Here is a 20,880-nt window from a genome sequence, read left to right as displayed (position 1 = left end):
TGTTTGGATCCTGGTCGAAACATTGTGGTGACTGTGTACTGTTTATAGATTGTAAATGTCGGAATGTCTTTTATGGTTGTTCTGTTCAAATATTTCAGCCTTTAGGTCTTTATTCATCAAGAAATGAATGCTACACTGATTGGATTCAGATTTTTGGAAGAGATAGTGGCCTTGGGATTTCAATCTTTCAGTGTCTTTTGTTGGTTCGGAATGGTGTTCTTATATTCCAAAATGGTGGCCGTTCATTAGGAGTCCAAATTGTGCTGCCCATCTATATTGACAAATTAAATAGCAGGACAGGGTCATAAGCTTATTGTGGTCTCCGAGGTAATGGCAATGCCACTGTACTTGTACACCTGAAGGTCAGGTTAGTGACGGGTTCAAATCTCACCACAATGGCTGGTGAAATTTACATTCAACTCAGGTTCTTAATAACAAAAAAGGTTAGTCCCAGTCATGACAGCCGTGAATATGTTCTCTTATAATCCCACTGGGTTTGCTCATTTTTCTTTGGGAAGGATATCTACTGTCCTTACCCAGTTGGGCCCCCTTGTGATTCAAGGCACGCAGCAGTGTGGTTGACTCTGAATTGCCCTCAGAAATGGCCCTAACAGTTTATTCAGTTCAAGGGCAGTTAGGGATGGGCATCAAATGCTGATCTTTCCTGTGATAAGTACACCCCTAAAAGAATAATAAAGAAGGTGGAGTTTATTCATTTCATGCGAAGTCAGCGTTGCTGGCTCTGACAGCACTCATTGCCCCAAGAAGGTGTTGGTGAGGTATCTTCTCCCACCGCTGGAGTCTTTGAGGTGGACGTACATCTACAGTGTCACTGAATTGTTACGGTGCTGTAAGAGGCCATTTGGCCCATCTTGCCTGCAGTGGTCCTATTACCTAGTGCCAATCTCCTGCCTTTTCCCCACATCCCTGCACACCATTACTAAACAAATAATCATCTGATACAAAATCAGGAATTGCTGGAAAAACTCAGCATGTCTGGCAGCTTCTGTGGAAAGAGAAACAGGGTTAATGTTTCGGGAGCAGGAGCCTTCTTCAGAATCATTTGCTACCCTCATGAATGTCTCATCACAATCAGAAATCATCAAAAGTAAGAGTTGGTACTTGGTTAGATTTGTACGAGGCATGCAAGAGCTTTATCCTTAAATATCTTTTTAACTGCCTTCAAGAGCATAAAAGAGATCAAGATCAAAATCCAATATTTAATTCAGTGTTGATGCTGGTGGTTGGTTTACTCAGTTGGCTGGATGACTGGTTTGTGACACTGACTGATTAGATTCCCTACAGTGTGAAAACAGGCCCTTCGGCCCAACAAGTCCACACCGACCCTCCAAAGATCAACCCATCCAGACCTATTCCCCTACACCTAACACTATGGACAATTTAGCATGGCCAATTCACCTGACCTGCACATCTTTGGACTGTGGGAGGAAACCGGAGCACCCGGAGGAAACCCACACAGACACGGGGAGAATGTGTAAACTTCACACAGACAGTTGCCCAAGGTGGGAATTGAACCCGGGTCCCTGGCGCTGTGAGGCAGCAGTGCTAACCACTGAACCACCGACTGCATGGGTTCAAAGCCATGCATTAGCTGAGGTTACACTGATGGTCCCTCCTTCTCTTGCTTCATGCCTACAGTGTGGTGACCCTCAGGTTAAACCACCACCAGTCATCTCTCTCTAATGAGAGAGCAGCCTTATGGTCCTTGGGGATATCATGATTTCACTGACTTTAAAATGTGTTTCTCTAACTGCAGTATGTTGAAGTTCTGTTTATATGCCTTGGGTCGTTTAGACAAACAGGAGTGGGTGCCCATAACTTTGTATTCTAAAGTGCTACCTCCATGTTATCATGAATTTGCAGTTATGTGGCAAACATCCTGGTAAGCTTTTCTTTTTCTAAAATGGTTTCCTGTTAACAGCCTTAAAGTATCAAACCAATTCTGAAACATTATCATGAAACAAGAGCTACAATATAATAAATAAATTGATAAAGCCTGCACCTTTACACTCCTGGTGATTGGAAAGAGGTCAGCTAGGTGGCCCTCACAGAATATGAGTTCCCTGATTGGGGCTGTTAAACTGGTCCAATCAGGGAGACCTGGCTGACAGATATAAACAGGAGTTTTCTGTTCACTCTGAGAGCTGACTCTGAGGGAGCTGGATCAGGGTCCGTGTGTAAATAAAGGGCGATGAGATATCAGCCTCTGTGGAGTTATTTCAACTCTAATCAAACACATACTACTTTCAATTGAACTCGGTTCAGATCCTGTTCCCACCTTTTAGTTGACACTTCTAGGACATTTTGACTTAAGCAAGTTTTGAGAAGATTTGTAGCTCAGGTTGAGGTTCTGGATGTAGGTTTGCTCGATGAGTTGGAAGGTTCATTTTTAGATGTTTTGTCACCATATTAGGTAACATCATCAGTGAGTCTCCGGTGAAGTGCTGGTGTTATGTCTTGCTTTCTTTTTATGTGTTTAGGTTTCCTTGGGTTGGTGTTGCCTTGGTCTTTGTCTTGCGATGATATCAAAGGAATTTGTATAAATCAAGGGGATGTATAAAGTTCTTTTGACTGGACTGACTAGATGCCAGGAAGCTGCTTTTCCTTGGTTGCAGAGTCTGGACTAAGGGGACATAGTCTCAGGAGAAAAAAAAAGACTGTTTAGGATTGAGGAAAGAATTCTTCCTTCACTCAGAAGGTGGTGAACCTGTGGAATTCTCTAGCACAGAAGGCTGAATTTAAGAAAAAAATAAATTTTCAGATTTTGAAGACATCAAGGGGTATGGGCAGAAAGCAAGAATATGGCATTGAGATACAGAGTCACCATGATCATGTTGAATAGCAGAGCAGCCTCAAAGGGCTGAATGGCCTCCCCCTCCTGTTGGTTCCTATGTTTCAATTAATTCTGTTTGTTTATACTGAGAAGTTTGAAAAGTGGCCTGCAGATTTGTTAAACCCAGATTTGTGGTGTTATCCCTTTTGTGCCTTTACTGCATTTTGATTTTGGAGTCCAGATCCAAAGAATTTTTCAATTGTTAATAAACAGCATGTGAGACTGGTTCATCTCACGATCAATGCGAGAAGATTGCCTGAGCTTACTCCAGCTTACCTGCTTCAGTCAGCAAAGTTTATTGACCCACTGGGAATTAAAGGCTGTGTTTTCATTATCAATGGCTTTGTATTTCAAATAGTGTAAAGTTTAAGCTTGGATCAATCAGCTGATATGACTGGAATAGGACAAAGAGAAGTGAAACTTGAAGCTGCTTTGACATCAAGAAGGATGAGATGATCCTGACTGATTCTGACTAGGATTCTTTTTGAGTTAGTGTCAGTTAGTCAAGTAAACTGAAATGAAGTTTAATGAGTCACATGCAATAGTAGCACTGTAACTTGACTAACACGGCATTTACAATTCCTGTTGGAGTTGATAGCTTTATTTCCCCAGACACGTCTGACAAATTGAACCATCTATTTGAAGATACAATGCTGAGCACTCCTGATATCTCTGCTGATAGAGATAACATGGAGTTGAGATATAGAGCCTGCAGGTTAAAATCCAAACCCTGTCGTGTGCTGAGTTAGCAGATCTCAATCGGGATACTAGATGGTTTTAGAATGAAACTGTGTGCCAAATCCTTTGCTTCTCTGTCAATTGTTGCCTCTTAACCCTAACCCTAACCCTAACCCTAACCCTAACCCTATCGCCTCCTAACCTTAACCCTATTGGATGCAAGTTGTCCTGTTATGTCTTCCAGCATCAGTTATTGAAAACCGTTTGTTATAGGTCAAGCATAGACTTTGGTAACAAGGTCTTCATTTTGTGAACTGTGTCCTTTTTAAAGATCTTCAATTCTTGTAGCCGTGGATCATTAATTAACCTCCCTGTTGAGTTTAGAAGAATGAATCAGCTGCTGAGACATAGAATATTCTTAAAGAGTTCATTGAGTTCGATGCAGGTAGGATGTTTCCCTTGCCTAAGACATCTAGGACCAGGGGGCACAGCCTGGGTATATGGAACAATGTAGGTCTGAGCTGAGAGATTTCTTCACTTTGAGGGTGATGTATCTTTGGAATTCCCTACCTAAAGGACAGCGAAGGCTGAGGCAATGAGCCTGTTTGAGACTGAGAGCATTAGATATTTGCATGTTATTGACATCAGAGATTTGGGATAGTGCAGGAAAATTGCATTGAGTTTGAAGATCAGCCACAATCGTGTTGAATAGTAGAAGAGGTCTGAGGGCTGAATGGCCTCCTCCTATTTTCTGTGCTTCTATGCAACATGGACAAAAACAAGGCTCTCCTTTTTAAGGATAGTAAGAGCGATTGGCTTTTCATTATTCAGCTTCCATTTCCAAATCCTACACTGAATTTTATTTGGAATAGGATCGGTGTTCTCTTCAATTTTAACCAGTTTGTTGTAATGTCTGCAAACCCAAAATTTAATATTGGTGGAGAGTTTTCTCAATGTAACCATCAATCATAAAGTATTTAAACTTATGTCATGTCCACGAGAATCATTTGAGACAGTTGTGTAGAGTCACTGCCATCAATCCTTATTATAATTAGTCTAAATTCTTGATAGTAAATAAACGATTTGGATGTGAATGTAGTAGGTACGATTAATAAGTTTGTAGTTGACACCAAAATTGCAGATATAGTAAACAGCGAAGAAGGTTACTTCAGAGTACAACAGGATCTTGATCAGTTGAGTCCATGGGCCAAGGAGTGGCAGATGGAGTTTAATATAGATAAATGTGAGGTGCTGCACTTCGAAAAGGCAAATTAGGGTGGGACTTATACGCTTAATGGTAAGGTTCTGGGGGTGTTGCTGAACAAAGAGACCTTGGAGCGCAGGTTCTTAGCTCCTTGAAAGTGGAGTCGCAGATAGATACGATAGTGAAGAAGGTGTTTGGTATGCTTTCCTTTATTTGCCAGAGTATTGAGTACAGGAGTTGGGAGGTCATGTTGCAGCTGTACAGGATATTGGTTTTGTCACTATTGGAATTCTGTGTGCAATTCTCATCTCCTTCCTATAGGAAGAATGTTGTGAAACTTGAAAGAGTTCAGAAAACATTTAGAAGAATATTGCCAGGATTGGAGGGTTTGAGTTATAGGGATAAGCCGAATAGATCGGGGCTATTTGCCCTGGAGTGTTAGAGGCTGAGAAGAGACCTTATAGAGGGGCAAGAATAAGGTAAATAGACAAAATCTTTGCCCCAGGATGAGGGAGTGCAAAACTAGAGGGGGTAGGCTTAAGTTGAGAGGGGAAAAATTTAAAAGGGACCTAAGGGGCAGCTTCTTTGCGCTGAGGTTGGTGCGTACACGGAGTGAGCAGCCAGAGGAAATGTTACAATATTTAAAAGACATCTGGATGGGTATATGAATAGGAAGGATTTAGAGGGATAAGGGCCAAATGGGACTAGATTAGATTAGGATATCTGGTCGGCATGGACCGAAGGGTCTGTTTCAATGCTGTACATCTCTATGACTGTGACTCTAAGTGGGGAAGGATATCCACATAAAACTTTTGCAGAAGAGAAGCTTGGTCAGAACAGATTACGTTTATTACATTGAACTGAATAGTGAGTTATATTATGTCTGTGTTACATGATAGTTACTGTTTAGCTACTTGGAAGTTGTCATTAAACAAGTATAACAAAAATTGGCAACTGGTACACTCTTTCCAGAAACGACCCTTTGTATCCTGATGGTCGAAGCTTATCTCATAATATCAGTTAACCCTTTCAGTCATTAACTACCTTATATAGCAGCAACCTTCTTAAAATAAAAATACTGCAATGAGAGAATAATTTCCAAAGAAAATTAGAGGTGGTTGTGGATATGGAATAAATCAAGAATTTGGTCTATCGTTTACAAATCCGAGTATTTCCTTTTCATTGGTTCTACCTCAACCCCTTGTGCATTTATTCAGCTTCCATTTCCAAATCCTACACTGAATTTTATTTGGAATAGGATCGGTGTTCTCTTCGATTTTAACCAGTTTGTTGTAATGTCTGCAAACCCAAAATTTAATATTGGTGGAGAGTTTTCTCAATGTAACCATCAATCATAAAGTATTTAAACTTATGTCGTGAAATATGTTGCCTTCTCTGTTACCACAGGCAATGCCACAAGAACTGCCTTGCAGGTTTGAGGATTATTAAGGGTTGTTTATTAAGGGTTGATTATTAAGGGTTGATTATTAAGGGTTGATTATTAAGGGTTGTTTGAGGATTATTAAGGGTTGATTATTAAGGGTTGTTTGAGGATTATTAAGGGTTGTTTTGTAAAGCACAAGAATAGTCCAGATTTTGCAATGATTGGTTTTCGCATAGACTGATAGTCCAAAGAATGGTGAGCTTGTGGAATGCTGTGCCACAGAAAGTTGTTGAAGACAAAATATTGAGTGTTTTTGAGAAGGAGTTAGACATAGTTCTTCTTGCTAAAGGTATTCAAAGTCCATTGGAGGAAAGCAGGAAGGGGGACCTGAATTGGATGATCAACCATGATCACATTGAATGGCTCAATGGACCAAATGGCCTAGTCCCACTACTATATGTTTGTGTTTCTATGTCCCCCAACCCGATGAGGGCCTAGGGCTTTGAAGGAAGTAGCCAAAGACAGAGAGGAAACACCGGGATTAATTATCCAGGAATCCTTAGATTCTGGAGAAGTCCCACAGGATTGGAAACCTGCCAATATAATGCCATTATTCAAAAAAAAGGAGACAAAAAACCGTTGGCTTAATGTCCGTTTTTGGGAAAATGTTTTGAATCTATTATAAAAACAGCAGTGTTTTTTGAAATACATAATCTAATCAAGCAGCTAGTCAGGATGGCTTCACGAGGGGAAATCATGCATGACAAATATACAATCCTTTGAGGAGGTAACAAGCAGGATAAATAATGGGAAACCGTAGGTTTAATATATTTACATTTCAACAAGTGTTCAGTATGGTACCACAGATAAGGCCACTTAAGAGCCCATGGCCTTGTAACTAGTATATTAGCATGGATAGAGGTTTGGTTAACTGAAAGAAGACATCATTGAGATAAGGAGGGCCATTTTCAAGATGGCAATCTGTCGTGAGTGAAGTATCAGTGGGACAAGCTAAAATTGTTTACAACAAATGTTAATGGCTAGGCTGAGGGGAGTGGATGTACCACAACCAAGTTTGCAGATGACACTAAAATAGGTGGGAAGCCAAGTGGTGAGGATGACACAAAAAGACAACAAAGATATAGAGACAGGTTAAGGAATATAGACAGGTTAAGTGAGTGGGTGAAACCTTGACAGATGAAATAAGATTTGGGAAAAATTGTGTGTTTATGAACTATAGCAGGAAAACATCCAGAATCAGAGTCTTGGACAGAGGCCATTCTCCAAATCCATCTTTCCAAAGAAAAGGCTTTCGGAAGTCTGATTTTCATTCCCATCCACCCCCCAAAAAAAGAGGAGAGAGGTTAGATCAATTGAAAATTTCAAAACTGGTATTGGTTAAGCCCTTGGTTGGTTGAGAGTCAAGAGCCCTGTGCCCCCTCTTATTTATCTCTCAGTTCCCTTGGGATTCCCCCCCCCCCCGCCCCCACCACTCCCATATTCCTGATGAAGTGCTTATGCCCAAAATGTCAACTCTCCTGCCCCTCAGATGCTGCCCGACCTGCTATACTTTTCCAGGGCCACATGTTTTGACTCTGATCTCCAGCATAGGGTTGGCATGGTGGCTCAGTGGTTAGCACTGCTGCCCCACGGCACCAGGGTCCCAGGGTTGATTCCAGCCTTGGGTCACTGTCTGAGAGGAGTTTGCACATTCTCCCGTGTCTGTGTGGGTTTCCTCCTACAGTCCAAAGATGTGCAGGTTAGGTGAATTGGCCAAGCTAAATTGCCCGTAGTGTTAAGTGCATTCGAGGGAAATTGGACTGGATGGGTTACTCTTCGGAGGGTTGGTGTGGACTGGTTGGGCCGAAGGGCCTGTTTCCACACTGTAGGAAATCTAATACAGGAGCTCAGTATTATTTAAATGGAGAAAGACACTGCAGAAAGCTACAGAGCAGAGAAATTTGAGGGTCATTGTGCATGAATCACATGAAAGTAGCATACACATTCAGCAGGTAATAGAGAAGGTAAAATGGATTGTTGGTTTTTATTTCAAAGTGAACGGAGTATAAAAACAGGCTAGACTTTCGAAAATAATGAAATACTCTAGTTAAACCAACCTCGAATACTGTAAACAGTTTTGGTCTCTATGTCTAAAGAAAGATATATAGTGCAGAGAAAATTCACTAGATTGGTCCCAGGTATGGAGGGATTTTCTTATGAGGAGAGATTGAGTAGGTTATGATTGTACTGATTGGAACGTAGAATGAGTGGAGACTTTACTGAAATGTCTAAGATTCATAAGAGGCTTGACAGGATGGATGTGGGAAGGTTGTTTCCTCTTGTGGGAGAATCATTGCCTGAAGAGTATCATCTAAGGTTAAGGGGTCAACATTCAAGGCCGAGATGAGGAAGAATTTCATTTCTGTGTTTCATGAATCTGTGGAATTCGTAATCACAAAGGGTTGGCAAGGCTGGGTAGTTCAATATATTCAAGGCTGAGATTGCTCACTTTTTAAACAGTAAATGAATCAAGGGTTGTGAATAAAAGGCAGGAAAGTAGGGTTTAGGATTGTCAGATCAACCGTTGATTGGCAGAATAGGCTCGATGGCCCGAATGGTCTCCTTCTGCTCCTGTGTTTTAAGGCCTTATGGTGGAGGGTCTGAAAAGGTTAATACGTGACTGAGTGTAATAAGCACCACTCTCTATGATGCGGTCATGAGCATTTGATTCTTTAAAATCTCTTTGTAGTAATGTCAAGTCTATTCTTTGTGTGCTAAATAGTTGCAGAGCTGCAATAATTTACATCTGGGTTACTCAACAAATCTCCTCTTGTTTGAGCAGGAGATGGCTACCCTTGCTCACACTCACACTCCATCATTTAAATCCTAAATAATCCACACATGTAGAACGTATGGATGGCAGCATTCACAAAATTAGTACTCTGTAGAAATTTCCATGGCAGTTCGCCTTTTCCAATGATAGTTTGAATCTTGTGCTAACCCAAGGACCAGCATTATTCATCATGAACCAGGGTAAGCAGCCAATCACTTTGAAGCGTTCTTAAAGACAACAAATCAAATGTTCCGCATTTTATGCTTTTAATTAAAGACTTCAAAGAAGTCTTAAATCTTTGGACATGCAGATGGGATTAAGGTAGATGCTGATATATGGCAAATAACCTTTGAAAAGATGTATGAAAATTTAAACTTATTCTCATAAAGGAGAAGTGTGACATTCCACAAATAAAGAATTAACTGATCAAAGACGACAAGCGTTTTTTGCATTATCATTACTTATGAACTTGTCAAAGAACGAACTGCATCTCGTTCAATGAGGTTTCGCTTTCTCGCACAATTTTATATTGAAGCTAAATGCGCAAATTGGCAGGTCCTCATCCATTTGATGATTTACATTTCATTGTCATTGGAATCTTCAGCTGTTGGGAAACGCAGGATTGCTGACTGCAACTTCCGGACTTCCCAGTTTAATTGCACATGTTCAGACTCCTAGGTCAGGATTTAACCCCAGCCCGATGAGAAAGTCTCAGCCAAGCCATCACTACCACTCCGTGTGGTTCAGACAATTAGTAATGGCCCCTACCCTCCTGTAAGAGCCTCCTTCAGATACTCACAGGAAAAGACATGGTAGATAAAGATAACCTACTTGCACTGGTTGAGGATTCTAGAACTAGGGGCACAGATTAAGAATCAGGGTCAGACTCTTCAGGAGAAATGGCAGAAAGCACTTCGTAGAACCTATGCAATGTGGAAGTTGGCCATTCAGCTCATCAAGTCCACATCAATCCTCCAAAGAGGATCTGATTCAGCCCCACTCCATTCCTGTAACCCTGCATTTCCTATGGCTAACCCAACTAACTTGCACATTCCTGGACAGTATGGGTAATTTAGCATGGCCTTTCCACCTAATCTGCACATCTTTGGACTGTGGGAGGAAACTGGAACACCCAAAAGAAACCCATGCAGACACAGCGAGAATGTGCAAACTCCACACAGACAGTCACATGAGGGTAGAATCGAACCCAGGTGCCTGGCACTGTGAGGTAGTAGTGCTAACCACTGAGTCGGGAAGAAGGTGAGGACTGCAGATGCTGGAGATCAGAGCTGAAAATGTTTTGCTGGAAAAGCGCAGCAGGTCAGGCAGCATCCAAGGAGCAGGAGAATCGACGTTTCGGGCATTCCTGAAGAAGGGCTGATGTCCGAAACGCCGATTCTCCTGTTCCTTGGATGCTGCCTGACCTGCTACGCTTTTCTAACCACTGAGTCACCATGCTGCCCCAAACAATCGCAGCAGGACACAAACCTACAATTTTCTGTTAGCACCCAAGTCTACATTGAAGTCAGAACCCTCACCCATTAAGTCAACTGACCAGTTAACTTCCAAACCTCTACACACAACACCAGGTTATAGTCCAACAGGTTTATTTGGAAGCACTAGCTTTTGGGGCGCTGCTCATTCATCAGGTGGATGTGGAGAATAAGATCATGCTCACAGAATTTATAGAAAAAGGAGTCCAGTTCATGGAGATGTGATATGGTAAACAATCCCAGATTAACACTTTCAGTTTTTACATTGGGGTATGCTGTTTTCTGTTCTTTGATATGTAAATCCCTGAACTTCTTTTAAAATTACATTCTCAAGATAGCTCAGGTGTGAAGTCTGTCTGTGTCCCAATGATGTGTCAGACTGACAAACCCTCTGTGTAGTTTTACAGAGTTTTATGTGGATTCATCAATTTTAAGTTACAATAAGTGTATAAGTAATACATTCATAAACTTTAATTTAAAAATGTTAATGTTAATAGTTAAGCAAAACTATTTAAGGATCTGGGTCAAAGGCTATTGTCACCTGAAGGCACCCTGCCTCTATTCCTGATGAAGGACTTTTGCCCGAAACGTCAACTTTCCTGCTCCTCGGATGCTGCCTGACCTGCTGTGCTTTTCCAGCACCACTCTGATCTAGACTCTGGTTTCCAGCATCTGCAGTCCTTGTTTTTACCCAAAGGCTATTGTAGTTAGACCACAGATCAACCATGATCTCATTGAAAGGTGGAACAAGCTGGAGGGGCTCCTCCTGCTCCTATACTTTGATGTCTAGCCACACAGAGAGGGAGTGATGGGATCTTCTGGGACAGCAGTACACTCCAGAGCAGCAGCAGTGCTGGGTTCAGAGTGGAATCTGATCAGAGGGGCCTGTGCAGTTGGTGGGGCTGTGTCGACAGAGAGGTCAGAGCTGTTCTTCCAATAGGAGCATCGTCAGTCACTAGGTGGCCTTCCAATGCGCATCCTGTGGTCTCACCTCATCTGGTCCAAAGGTGGAAAGCCTAGCCTGCCATCTTACCCAGATTCTGGTTGGGTTCCAGCAGAGGTGGATAGGTAACAGACACAAACAATCCCACTCACCTCCCTTGCTCCCAAGCAGAGCGCGGGAGGGCATTTAGTGTAATATTCCTGACCAAGATATTGCTGTCACCTCCAGAAATGTGATGAAAGTGAAAAGTAATAGCCTTTATTTGCAAAGTGATGTAACCTTTGTTCAATCAGATCCAAAGCAGTTTGATCAGTTGTCCTTCTCCAAACTCAGAGATTCAGGTTAATAATATGTTCTGATTCCTGACTACACAGGAAGCATGACTTTTACTCAGTTAAACCTTCAGACTGATGAACAAGTCATTCATTAAATAGCACTGTCCAACAAGATTTGGACTATTGATGAGATATGCAGTGTCTGGATTTGTGGTTTCCTACTTTATTTCTAAGAAGTATTGAGCTAGACTAAACAAGGCAATAGTGGCAGTGATGGATGTGTACTTTCAGCTGACTAATTCAGCTTAGCTGTAATGCTGTGTCTTTATCTTTTAAAGCACCATTTGACTAGTTCGAATTTCTTTGATGTTTTATTAGTGTTGCTAAATACTGTGGCCAATTGCAGTCTACAAGTCTGGTTAAACCAAATAGTCTTGTGTTAAATCAATGATGGCACTATGAATCTTTTGAAATGAGTGCACTATTGACAACTTTGACTACGGAAGTGAAGGCAACTTGAAAACTTCTTTTTTAATGAGTGTGTATTTGTTCAATGTGTATGCTGCTGGCCATTTATATCCTGAAGGGTTGCTCTTTAATTAATTACAAAGTGCAATCGAGTAGTTTCTACTTAGAAGATATAATCAAGGAAATGGGTGCAAATTTCTCCAAATATTGTGCTTGTTCCGAGAATCTTTTATCCCTCAGGTTTCTGCTCAAAGTCATTTGCATTTCGCGTAACATAACATCATTTGTTTCATGTCTGTCTTGCTTTGAACAATGTTCTTGAATGTACCCAAAAGTTAATTAGTTTGATGAATACAGCCAAAAATTTATTAATTAGATATAACATTTTTGGTGAGTCACCAATGTTAATTTAATTTTCAGCAACTCAAAAGCACAGTCATTTTCTAACTGCCTGCTCTGGAAGCCATTTCATGTTGCGAAGGCAATTTGTTGTTTGAAATTCTGATTTCTCCATTCTGAATGTGGGATATTCAGGTCACAGCCAGCCTTGTAGGATCCTGTGCTTCAGGGCAGATTGAGGTTCCCTGAAATGAGTTCAGAGTTTCCACCTCCAGCTCCAAACTAAACAACAAATTCTAAATACTCACCATGCTCTGGGTGAAAAGATTTTCTTCATGTCTCTGTTCATCCTTCTGCCAGTCATCTTCAATCGATGCCATTTGATCATTGATCTCTCCAATGGGGGCAAACAGGTCTTCATGATCCACTCATTATCCAAGCTCCTTATTATTTTATACACCTCAATTAAGTCATCCACTCAGCTTCCTAAATGTCCCTGTTAACTATATTTTTCGAGTCCAGGCAAAATCCTTGTAAATCTCCCATGCTCTCTCTCTCTCTCTCTGTCTGACCAGAACTGTGAACATAACTTTAGCTGTGACCAGGAAATAGTGCTGAATGGGACAGGCTCATGGGAGTTTGCAAGGCAGGCCAGGTGAGTAGGTAGAAGTCCAGGTAGAAAGGCCTGGGGTGTTCATTAAACAAGGGTGCCCTTATAGCTGGGTGATGGACAGTGGGCATTTTCTGTGTTGTTAGAAAAATATTATACCAAATAGCTACTAAAATGTGCTCATTGGTGCCCTTGCACATGGAGGGATGTTATGTAAAGCCTGCTTGAAGCTCAGTTCACATGGGGCTTGTTAACTATATTTCAGAGGTTAACTCTGTTTGGTGGCCCTGCTCTGGGATTGTTTTTGAGACAAACATTGTGGAAACTCAATTGGCACTGATTGTAATTAGTGAGATTTTCCTCTCATTTCATTAGTGTTGGATGAATAACATTTTGGATAACGAGTAGAAACCACCAGATTCCACCAAACCACTAAAAACCATCAAAGCCTCCATGCAACCAGACATGTGGTAATCAAATTTCTCACAAAATAACTGAGATTGTCCATGAATATAGGATCCATTAGATTTTAATAATAAACCACTTTCCACAACACCATAAGGATAAAAACACTATCCTGAGGTGCTGGAGAGTGCTACATAAATGCAAAGTTGTTCTTTTTTTCTCTTACACGCAACGCGGGATGCTTACTGCACAGAAGGGAGCTGTTCAGCCTCCAATCACAACATGGTCCAGGTAGTATCTTCCTTCTTCTTAAAGATGGATGCAAGCTTTTCATTTTTTACCTTGGCTACGTCCTCCGTTTCCATGTATAAGTTCCCTACTTGGTCCTAATTGATCCTACTTTTCCTTTTGCCATGGTTTTACTTTGTGTGCTTGTGGAGGAATTTGGCCCTCCCCTTTACATTAGTTGCCAGTTTTCATTCATAATCCCTGTGTTTCTCATATTTGTTTTCCTCAGAACCACCTATGTTCAACTTAGTTCAATTTTATTATCTATTGAACATCCAGTTAAGTATATTTTTATTTCTTTACTTTAATTTCTAACTCTTCCATCATCCAAGGAAATCTAGGTTTACTTTCTCTGCTTTTCCCTTTTGTTTAGCTACTATTTTCTGTGCCAATCATTAACCCAAATCCTTACCCCCAGTTAATTAGCCTTACTCTACACTTTGCTTTCTGCTTTACTTTGGCTATCTTTAACCTTATAATGCGGTGATCACTGATCCTTCCACTTCATCCAGTCCATTCCCAAGACCCAGGTTCTTTCAGTGTGCTCTTTTCTCATTGTCCTAAAATCATACTGCTGCAAGAAAGGTTTTCTGCACACACTGCTGCCCCTTTCTGCCCTTTACACTGATACTATATATTCAGCTAATTCAAGTCTATCATTATGACTATTTTATAGATCATCTCTTTGCTATAATTTTCTTGCAAATTCGTTCCTCTACTTGCTCACACCGTTGGGTGCATGTGGACTAGACCCAGCAATGTAACTGGAGCGTTTTATTATTCCTTAGTTAAATTGATTCTGACCTTAACTTCTTTTGGATATCATCTCTCCCTTGCATTGCAATATTTTCCAGAGGCATGTGAGTTTACGGAACACATTTATAAGGCTTTAGGATCTTTACACCTCATGTTGCGCAACCTTTCCTTCTTTGGGACAATTGGTATTCCACTGTGGAGTTTGAAATTGTACTTTCTTTCTCAGCAAGACATCATAAAGATGTTTACTTGAATGATCTTGTGTGTATTTTGACTTTTGAAAAGCAAATCCTTAGCAAGAGTGGTCTGGAGCATTGTGTTTCAGAATAAGAGCAAAGATGAGCATTAAGGAAATCAGCCTTCCCAATCACACTGCTGGCAGTTCCTCAATGTTCATAGATTGAATGTAAACACGAATGTCTTTGTTCCTGAGGCTGTATCCTGCAGTTAATCAAGATAAATCCCAGGCAGCTGGTTGACAGCAGATTTGTGATTTCTTTGCACATTATTGCAGTAACTATGCATCGTTGATTGGAATTTTTTTTTCCCTTCCTTTGATATTCACTGTTTATTGGAATTAGGTTTCATCAGTGCAAGGGACCTTCTGCAATCACAAACTCACCCTTCTCCATTTGTAAGACATGATATGATTCGGAGATGCCGGTGTTGGACTGGGATGTACAAAGTTAAAAATCACACAACTGGTGTTGTGTGATTTTTAACTTAAGACATGATAGTAAGGCTTGTTTGGCTCTTTGACAGGAAGAGCATTCAGAGAGTTTGGTCATGATTTCACAAGGTCTGTGGGGTGGCATGGTGATTAGCATTGCTACCTCAGAGCACCAGGGACCTGGGTTCACTTCCAGCCTCAGGCGACTGTCTGTGTGAAGGATGCACGTTCTCCCTGTGTTTGAGTGGGTTTCCTTCCACAGTCCAAAGATGTGCAGATCAGGTGGATTGACCGTGCTGAATTACCCATAGTGTCCAGGGATGTCTAGGTGGATTAGAATGGGATAGGGGGGCACCTGGGTGGGATGTTCCTCCATGGGCCAAATGACCTACCTCCACACTGTAGTGATTCTATACCTCCAGAAGGAGCTGCTGGGAATCAGTTAGGAATGAAAATCTTAGCTGTCTACATTTTGTTTTTCCCATTCCTAATCTCAAAGTGCACAAGCCAAATATTGTCCTTGACAATAATTAACATTCACTAGCATGATGCAGAGGAGAGATGATACATGCTCTGTTTCATAGGACCAGTTGACTGGAAAAGTCAGATTTGCTGTTGCTTTGTATGTTTTCCAGGAACATCTCTGACATAAGAATCCAAGGTGCCTGCTTGAACTGCTGCTGTCTACCTGCTGTGGGTGAACTCACGATACTGTTCAGGCGAGAGTTTGAGGATTTTGATTCAGCAGCAGTGAAGGAGTGGTGATATATTTCTAAGTCATGATGGTGATTGGCTTGGAGGGGAACTTGAAAGGGTGTGGTGTTTCCATGTATCTGCTGCCCTTGTCCTTCTAGATGAAAGTGATCATGGGTTTGGAAGGTGCTGTCTCAGGATCTTTGGTGAATTTCTGCAGTATATCTTCAGGATAATACACACTGTTGCTACTGAGCATTGGTGGTTAAGTGAGTGGATGCTTCTGGATGTGGTGGATATCAAGCAGGCTGTTTTTCCCTGTACACCATTATGCTTCTTGAGTGTTGTTGGAGCTACACCCATCCTGGCAAGTGGGGAGAATTCCCTCACACTCCTGATTTGTACCTTGTAGATGGTGGACAGGCTTTGGGGAGTCAGGAGTTGAGTTACTTGCTCCAAGCCTCTGACCTGCTGTTGTAGCTACTGCATCACGGTGTTTGTGTGTCAGTTCCAATTGAGCACCTTTGGGTAACTCAGAGTTGATATTTGTGACCTCTGAAGACATTGTCTCTGACAGTACAGTACTCCCTCTATACAACACTGGAATACTAGCTGAGATTGCATCCTTGGGTTCTAGAGTGGGGCTTGATCCCACACTCTTCTGACAGAAGACCATTGCCATTCAACTAAGATGTTCAAGTCCCACCGTTCAGCTAAAGGAAGAAGCTCCACCATGGGTCCCAGTAGATTTGTTGTGTAGGAGGTCCATTTTGTCCATTGTGACTGTGCTGGCTCTTCATGACTGTGAAACGCAGGTGGAGAAGTTGGCCATTCTGCCCATCGAGATTGCTCCGCTATTCAATGAGGTCCTTAGCTCCACTTTCCTGCCAGTTCCCCACAACACTGATTCCCTTACTGATTATAAATATGTCAATCTCAGCCTTGAGAGAGTAATGGAAAACTAATCTCTCTACCAAGCTCCCTCCCCTTAGCTCAACACCTTCCTCTTTATCAACTCTATTCTCAATAGACTAAATCCAGCCTGCTATTCAATGTGTGTCCCATCGTCTGCCCCATCTCAAGCGACGGGATCTTCCTGTGTCAATCGAATAGCAGTTCCCTGTGGAGCTTGGAATTATTGTGGGGGAGGCCTCAGCCCATTCTATCTGCACCAGCTCTCCAAACAAACTTTATGACTGTCTCATTCTCCTGCCTTTTCTAAGTACAAAACAACCTTGATTGTCTGATCGAGATGGGTGGGGAGCATTTTGTTTGGATAACTGATTGTTCAGATAACGTTTTTACGAGACCTTGAGATCTTGTTCAGATAATCCGAAATTTGGATAATTGATGTTCAGATAAACGAGGCTATTCTGTAACCTTGCACATTTTTAAAAATTAAATAATCATCTGATTCCCTCTTGCATATCTCAATTAACCTGCCTCCACCATATTTCCAGGCAGTATATTCCAGACCTGAAGCAGTAATCGTGTGAAAGTCTTTTCTCACATTTCCTTGGCTCCTTTTGTCAAAGTCACGGCTGTAGAACCTTAATCTTTGTCTTGAGGAGCTGACTCCACCGCCATCTTCTGATGCACTGCTGTGGCCTGAATTCAGAGGCATTTTGGAGTCTGTGCAATTATGCTTTTATCAACCTCATGAAGAAGAGTTATACTGGACTCAAAACATTAATGCTGTTTCTTTCTCCACAAAAATTGCCACATCTGCTGAGTTTCTGTCTTTCTACAATGAGAGATCTCCCTGCGTGAATTCAAACAGCTCCATTGTGTGATTCCAAACTTAAGTATTTTGAATAAGTCTTCCTGCATTGCAGTTTTCTCATTTTTCTGTGTATTTGCTTGTGCAAACTTATCATACATTAATATGGAAGGAGATTGTACTGGTTTTATGTAAACAGAAAGGCCATTTATAAGATTGAATTTCATACAAAAGCAGCCCTCTTGTAGGTGAGGTCATAAGTCATAGGGTTTGGGTTAGCTCAGTTATTTGGATGGCTACTTTGCAGTGTTGAGTGATAACAACTGCATGGGTTTAGTTCCTGCACCGGCTGAGGTTACCATGAAGGGCTCTCCTCAACCTCTCCCTTGCCTGCGGTGTGGTGCTCCTGAGGTTAAGCTATCACCAGTTGGGGTCTCTCTCTAATGAAAGAGCAGCCTTATGGTCTGGTAGGACCATGGTGACTTCATCTTTCCAAGTGTTATACTGTTGATTAGTACTTGCCTGAGGTGGTAGCAGTTTAATTCTTCTCTCTGGGTTTCCAACCTTCCTCTTGTAAAATTATCATTGTCTTGTTGGACTCCAGTTCTGAGTGCATCCACTGTTTGGTACCTTGCCAGAGAGACCTTTCATTTGTGAGCCTTTGATGATAAATACCGTTAGTCTGTTTGGCTGGCAGGACCATTACGACTGAGTGCTCTGACATCCACACACTTGCATTTCTAAGCAGCAACAGGAGTAGAAATCCAGAGGCACTCAATGTATCTATCTATACTACCCTTATTCTAACCTAACATTAGTATGCTCAGCATACATCTAGGTTAAGCCCGATATACCTTTTGGCTGGCCAGTGTGATGTTTATAGAATTGTGACAGTTTTGATTATTGACTTGCTGTTCTTCGAGGAATCTGGCTGTATCACACTTCATTTATAAATGGCATAGACTTTATATGAATTCAGTGTGAAAAAACAGCACTCTGTCCAGGGGATGGTAGAAATAGTGCAACTTGGTTTTGAAGTCTCTTTCCTTTGGCAAGGGACCAGTCCTGAACAGTAGACCACCAATAAATACAGTATGCAGCTGCATTAACAACTAAAATACATAATAAAAATAAATTCATAATATGCGGGCAGCATGGGAAAGCTGCCAATCTTTAATAAAAGATTAAATGATCTTTTCTTGTTGTATGTTTTGTGTTGTGAATGAAACCTTGAAATACACAAGCACATTAACTTGTTTTGTTCAGCTTATGGTGCTGGCAATTGTCAGTAAAGAAAAGACTTGTTTTGTTTTCTTTCTTATTTATTATTTAAACTATATCCTTGTATTTCTGTGGAAAAAAATAGCTGCGCTTTAGCTGTACAGCAGTGTGCAACAGGCTGTGTTCCCACTAAAACAATAGACTGGTTCTGAGCGGACATCCTCCTCAGTTTGACGATAATAGCCTTTGTGATAACCATGTGTATGCAGCTCAAATTCATTCATACTATACAGCCATCTGCTTCCTGTCAATTTCCTTGCACTTTTGCTCTGTCATCTGATGACTCGTGTAGGAGGAATGCTGACCTATAAAAACATTGCAGTTCTAACTGTACACGTGCTCAATATGTTACACAGACAGAACGAATGAATAACTTCTATGCTACTCCCCCCATAATATAAGTAATTATGATAGATGCATTGCAACAGTTAGATCCTTACCACCATTTGAGATGCTATGTTTGAAACTGTGTTGCATTTTTTTTCTTTAACGACAGTATTGTCATTTATGCACAGCAATGCTACCCTGGATCCTTCAGAAGATAAAAAAGAGAATAGAGCTGTCCCTGTGCCAGAGAAGAATGACATGCAGTGCAGACCTTACACTGATTGTTGTTCTTTTTTAGATGTTAAAAAAATGTATTGGAAATACTTCCTTTTCTTGAAAGCTACAGGCATTTGATTCCATGGGACCACAAATCCATTCATGTTTAAACTGGTGTTTGTCCCTGCCTCTCTAGGGACTCATTCATCAATTCTTACTCCTTCCCGCTCTCTTTCTCTCACTCTCACTCTCACTGTCTCCCTCGAAAGTTGTGACCTTTCTCTGAACATCGAGGCCAGTTGCATGATGGCTATTCAGCAGCATGCCTGCTTACAGTGAGGTATTACATTGAGAAATAAAACAGAGGACAGCTTGAATGTTCTCCTGCCTGCTTAACTTTGGACAGCAGAACTTGAAATTCTTGTATTCCTAATGGAAAGCAATTGGCTGCGTTCCTTATCAAACAGTGATTTTTTTTTAACTTTTAAGGGAATCTCATAATTCTTTTCCCATTGTTCCACATGTGTTGTTTGGACAGAGTGCTGCGCCACAGTTACTGAAACTGAGAGGGAGTTTCCTTGATCGTTGTACAGTCTGAAGAGAAGAGAGAGCCCCACACTGAACTAAGGACACCCAATCTCGATGGCTTTGTGGTTACAGGGGGAGGGGAAGCCTCTGTGTTCTGATTTCCCTCCTGAAGCTCATTTGCAGTTCACATTGCGAATCTGAAAGCTGCTTGCATTGACAGTCTGTGCCTTGCATCTTCCCACAGTATCTCACCCCAATCAAAAATGAACCTCGGTCCAGAATGGCATGAACTAAAGGGAAGCAGAGTCTTGCATCTTTCGAGGATGCGTGGAGTGACTTTGGATTTGTAATGGCAATTTCTGTCAGTCGCTGGGATCTGACGTGCTAAGAAGCAGGTGGCTGTGTGGTGAATAGACAATGTCCGTGATGCTGTGGCGTTGGGAACAGAATAATGTCACCATGAAGCTGGTACATTTTTGGCTCATGCATGTTTCAGCAGAGGGATAATGTAGAAAGCAAGGTGATGCCAGGCAAAATGTGGTCAAAGTTGTAAAGCAGTCCTGGAAGAGAATCTGAGAAAGTGCTTTGTGTTTGTGACTTGTTAAATAGATTTCATTTCAAAAATTGATATTTGGGTAAGGATATTGATTGCTCTGAAAAATTGTAATAAATATCTCGAAAGAGATTTATGACATGATGTTAGTGGCACTAAATTCAAGTTGCATATATTAAGAGCAAATAGTATTAAAGTTGTTGCATTTTGTTTCAGCAATTGAGGATAAGTGTTTATTAAATGCTATGTGTTTATCAGGGCTCTCTTTGCTAAAATAATAGTGACTTCTGGAAACTGGCTCAGCTTGTTAACCGTATTCCAAGTGGATGAGGATGTTGATGTTAACAAAGGCATTTTTTTCT

General features: G+C 41.3%; 1 protein-coding gene across 15 annotated transcripts in view; it reads left to right on the top strand.

The window, feature by feature from the left end:
- Window positions 1-20,880, top strand: part of nav2a (neuron navigator 2a) — a 1,091,104-nt gene that overhangs the window by 598,041 nt on the left and 472,183 nt on the right. The window contains exon 1 of one of the 15 annotated variants that reach the window (XM_072592782.1): window positions 20,146-20,433. The exons of the other annotated variants lie outside the window; for them this stretch is intronic. Coding sequence (XP_072448883.1) covers window positions 20,383-20,433 — 51 coding nt within the window. The 5' untranslated portion in view covers window positions 20,146-20,382. Of the gene's footprint in view, window positions 1-20,145; window positions 20,434-20,880 lie in introns of those variants that run through there. 15 annotated transcript variants of the gene reach the window in all.

This window comes from Chiloscyllium punctatum, chromosome 22, assembly GCF_047496795.1.
Source record: "Chiloscyllium punctatum isolate Juve2018m chromosome 22, sChiPun1.3, whole genome shotgun sequence".
In the NCBI taxonomy this organism is placed as follows: Eukaryota; Metazoa; Chordata; class Chondrichthyes; order Orectolobiformes; family Hemiscylliidae; genus Chiloscyllium; species Chiloscyllium punctatum.
This window is presented reverse-complemented; position numbering and strand designations above follow the sequence as displayed.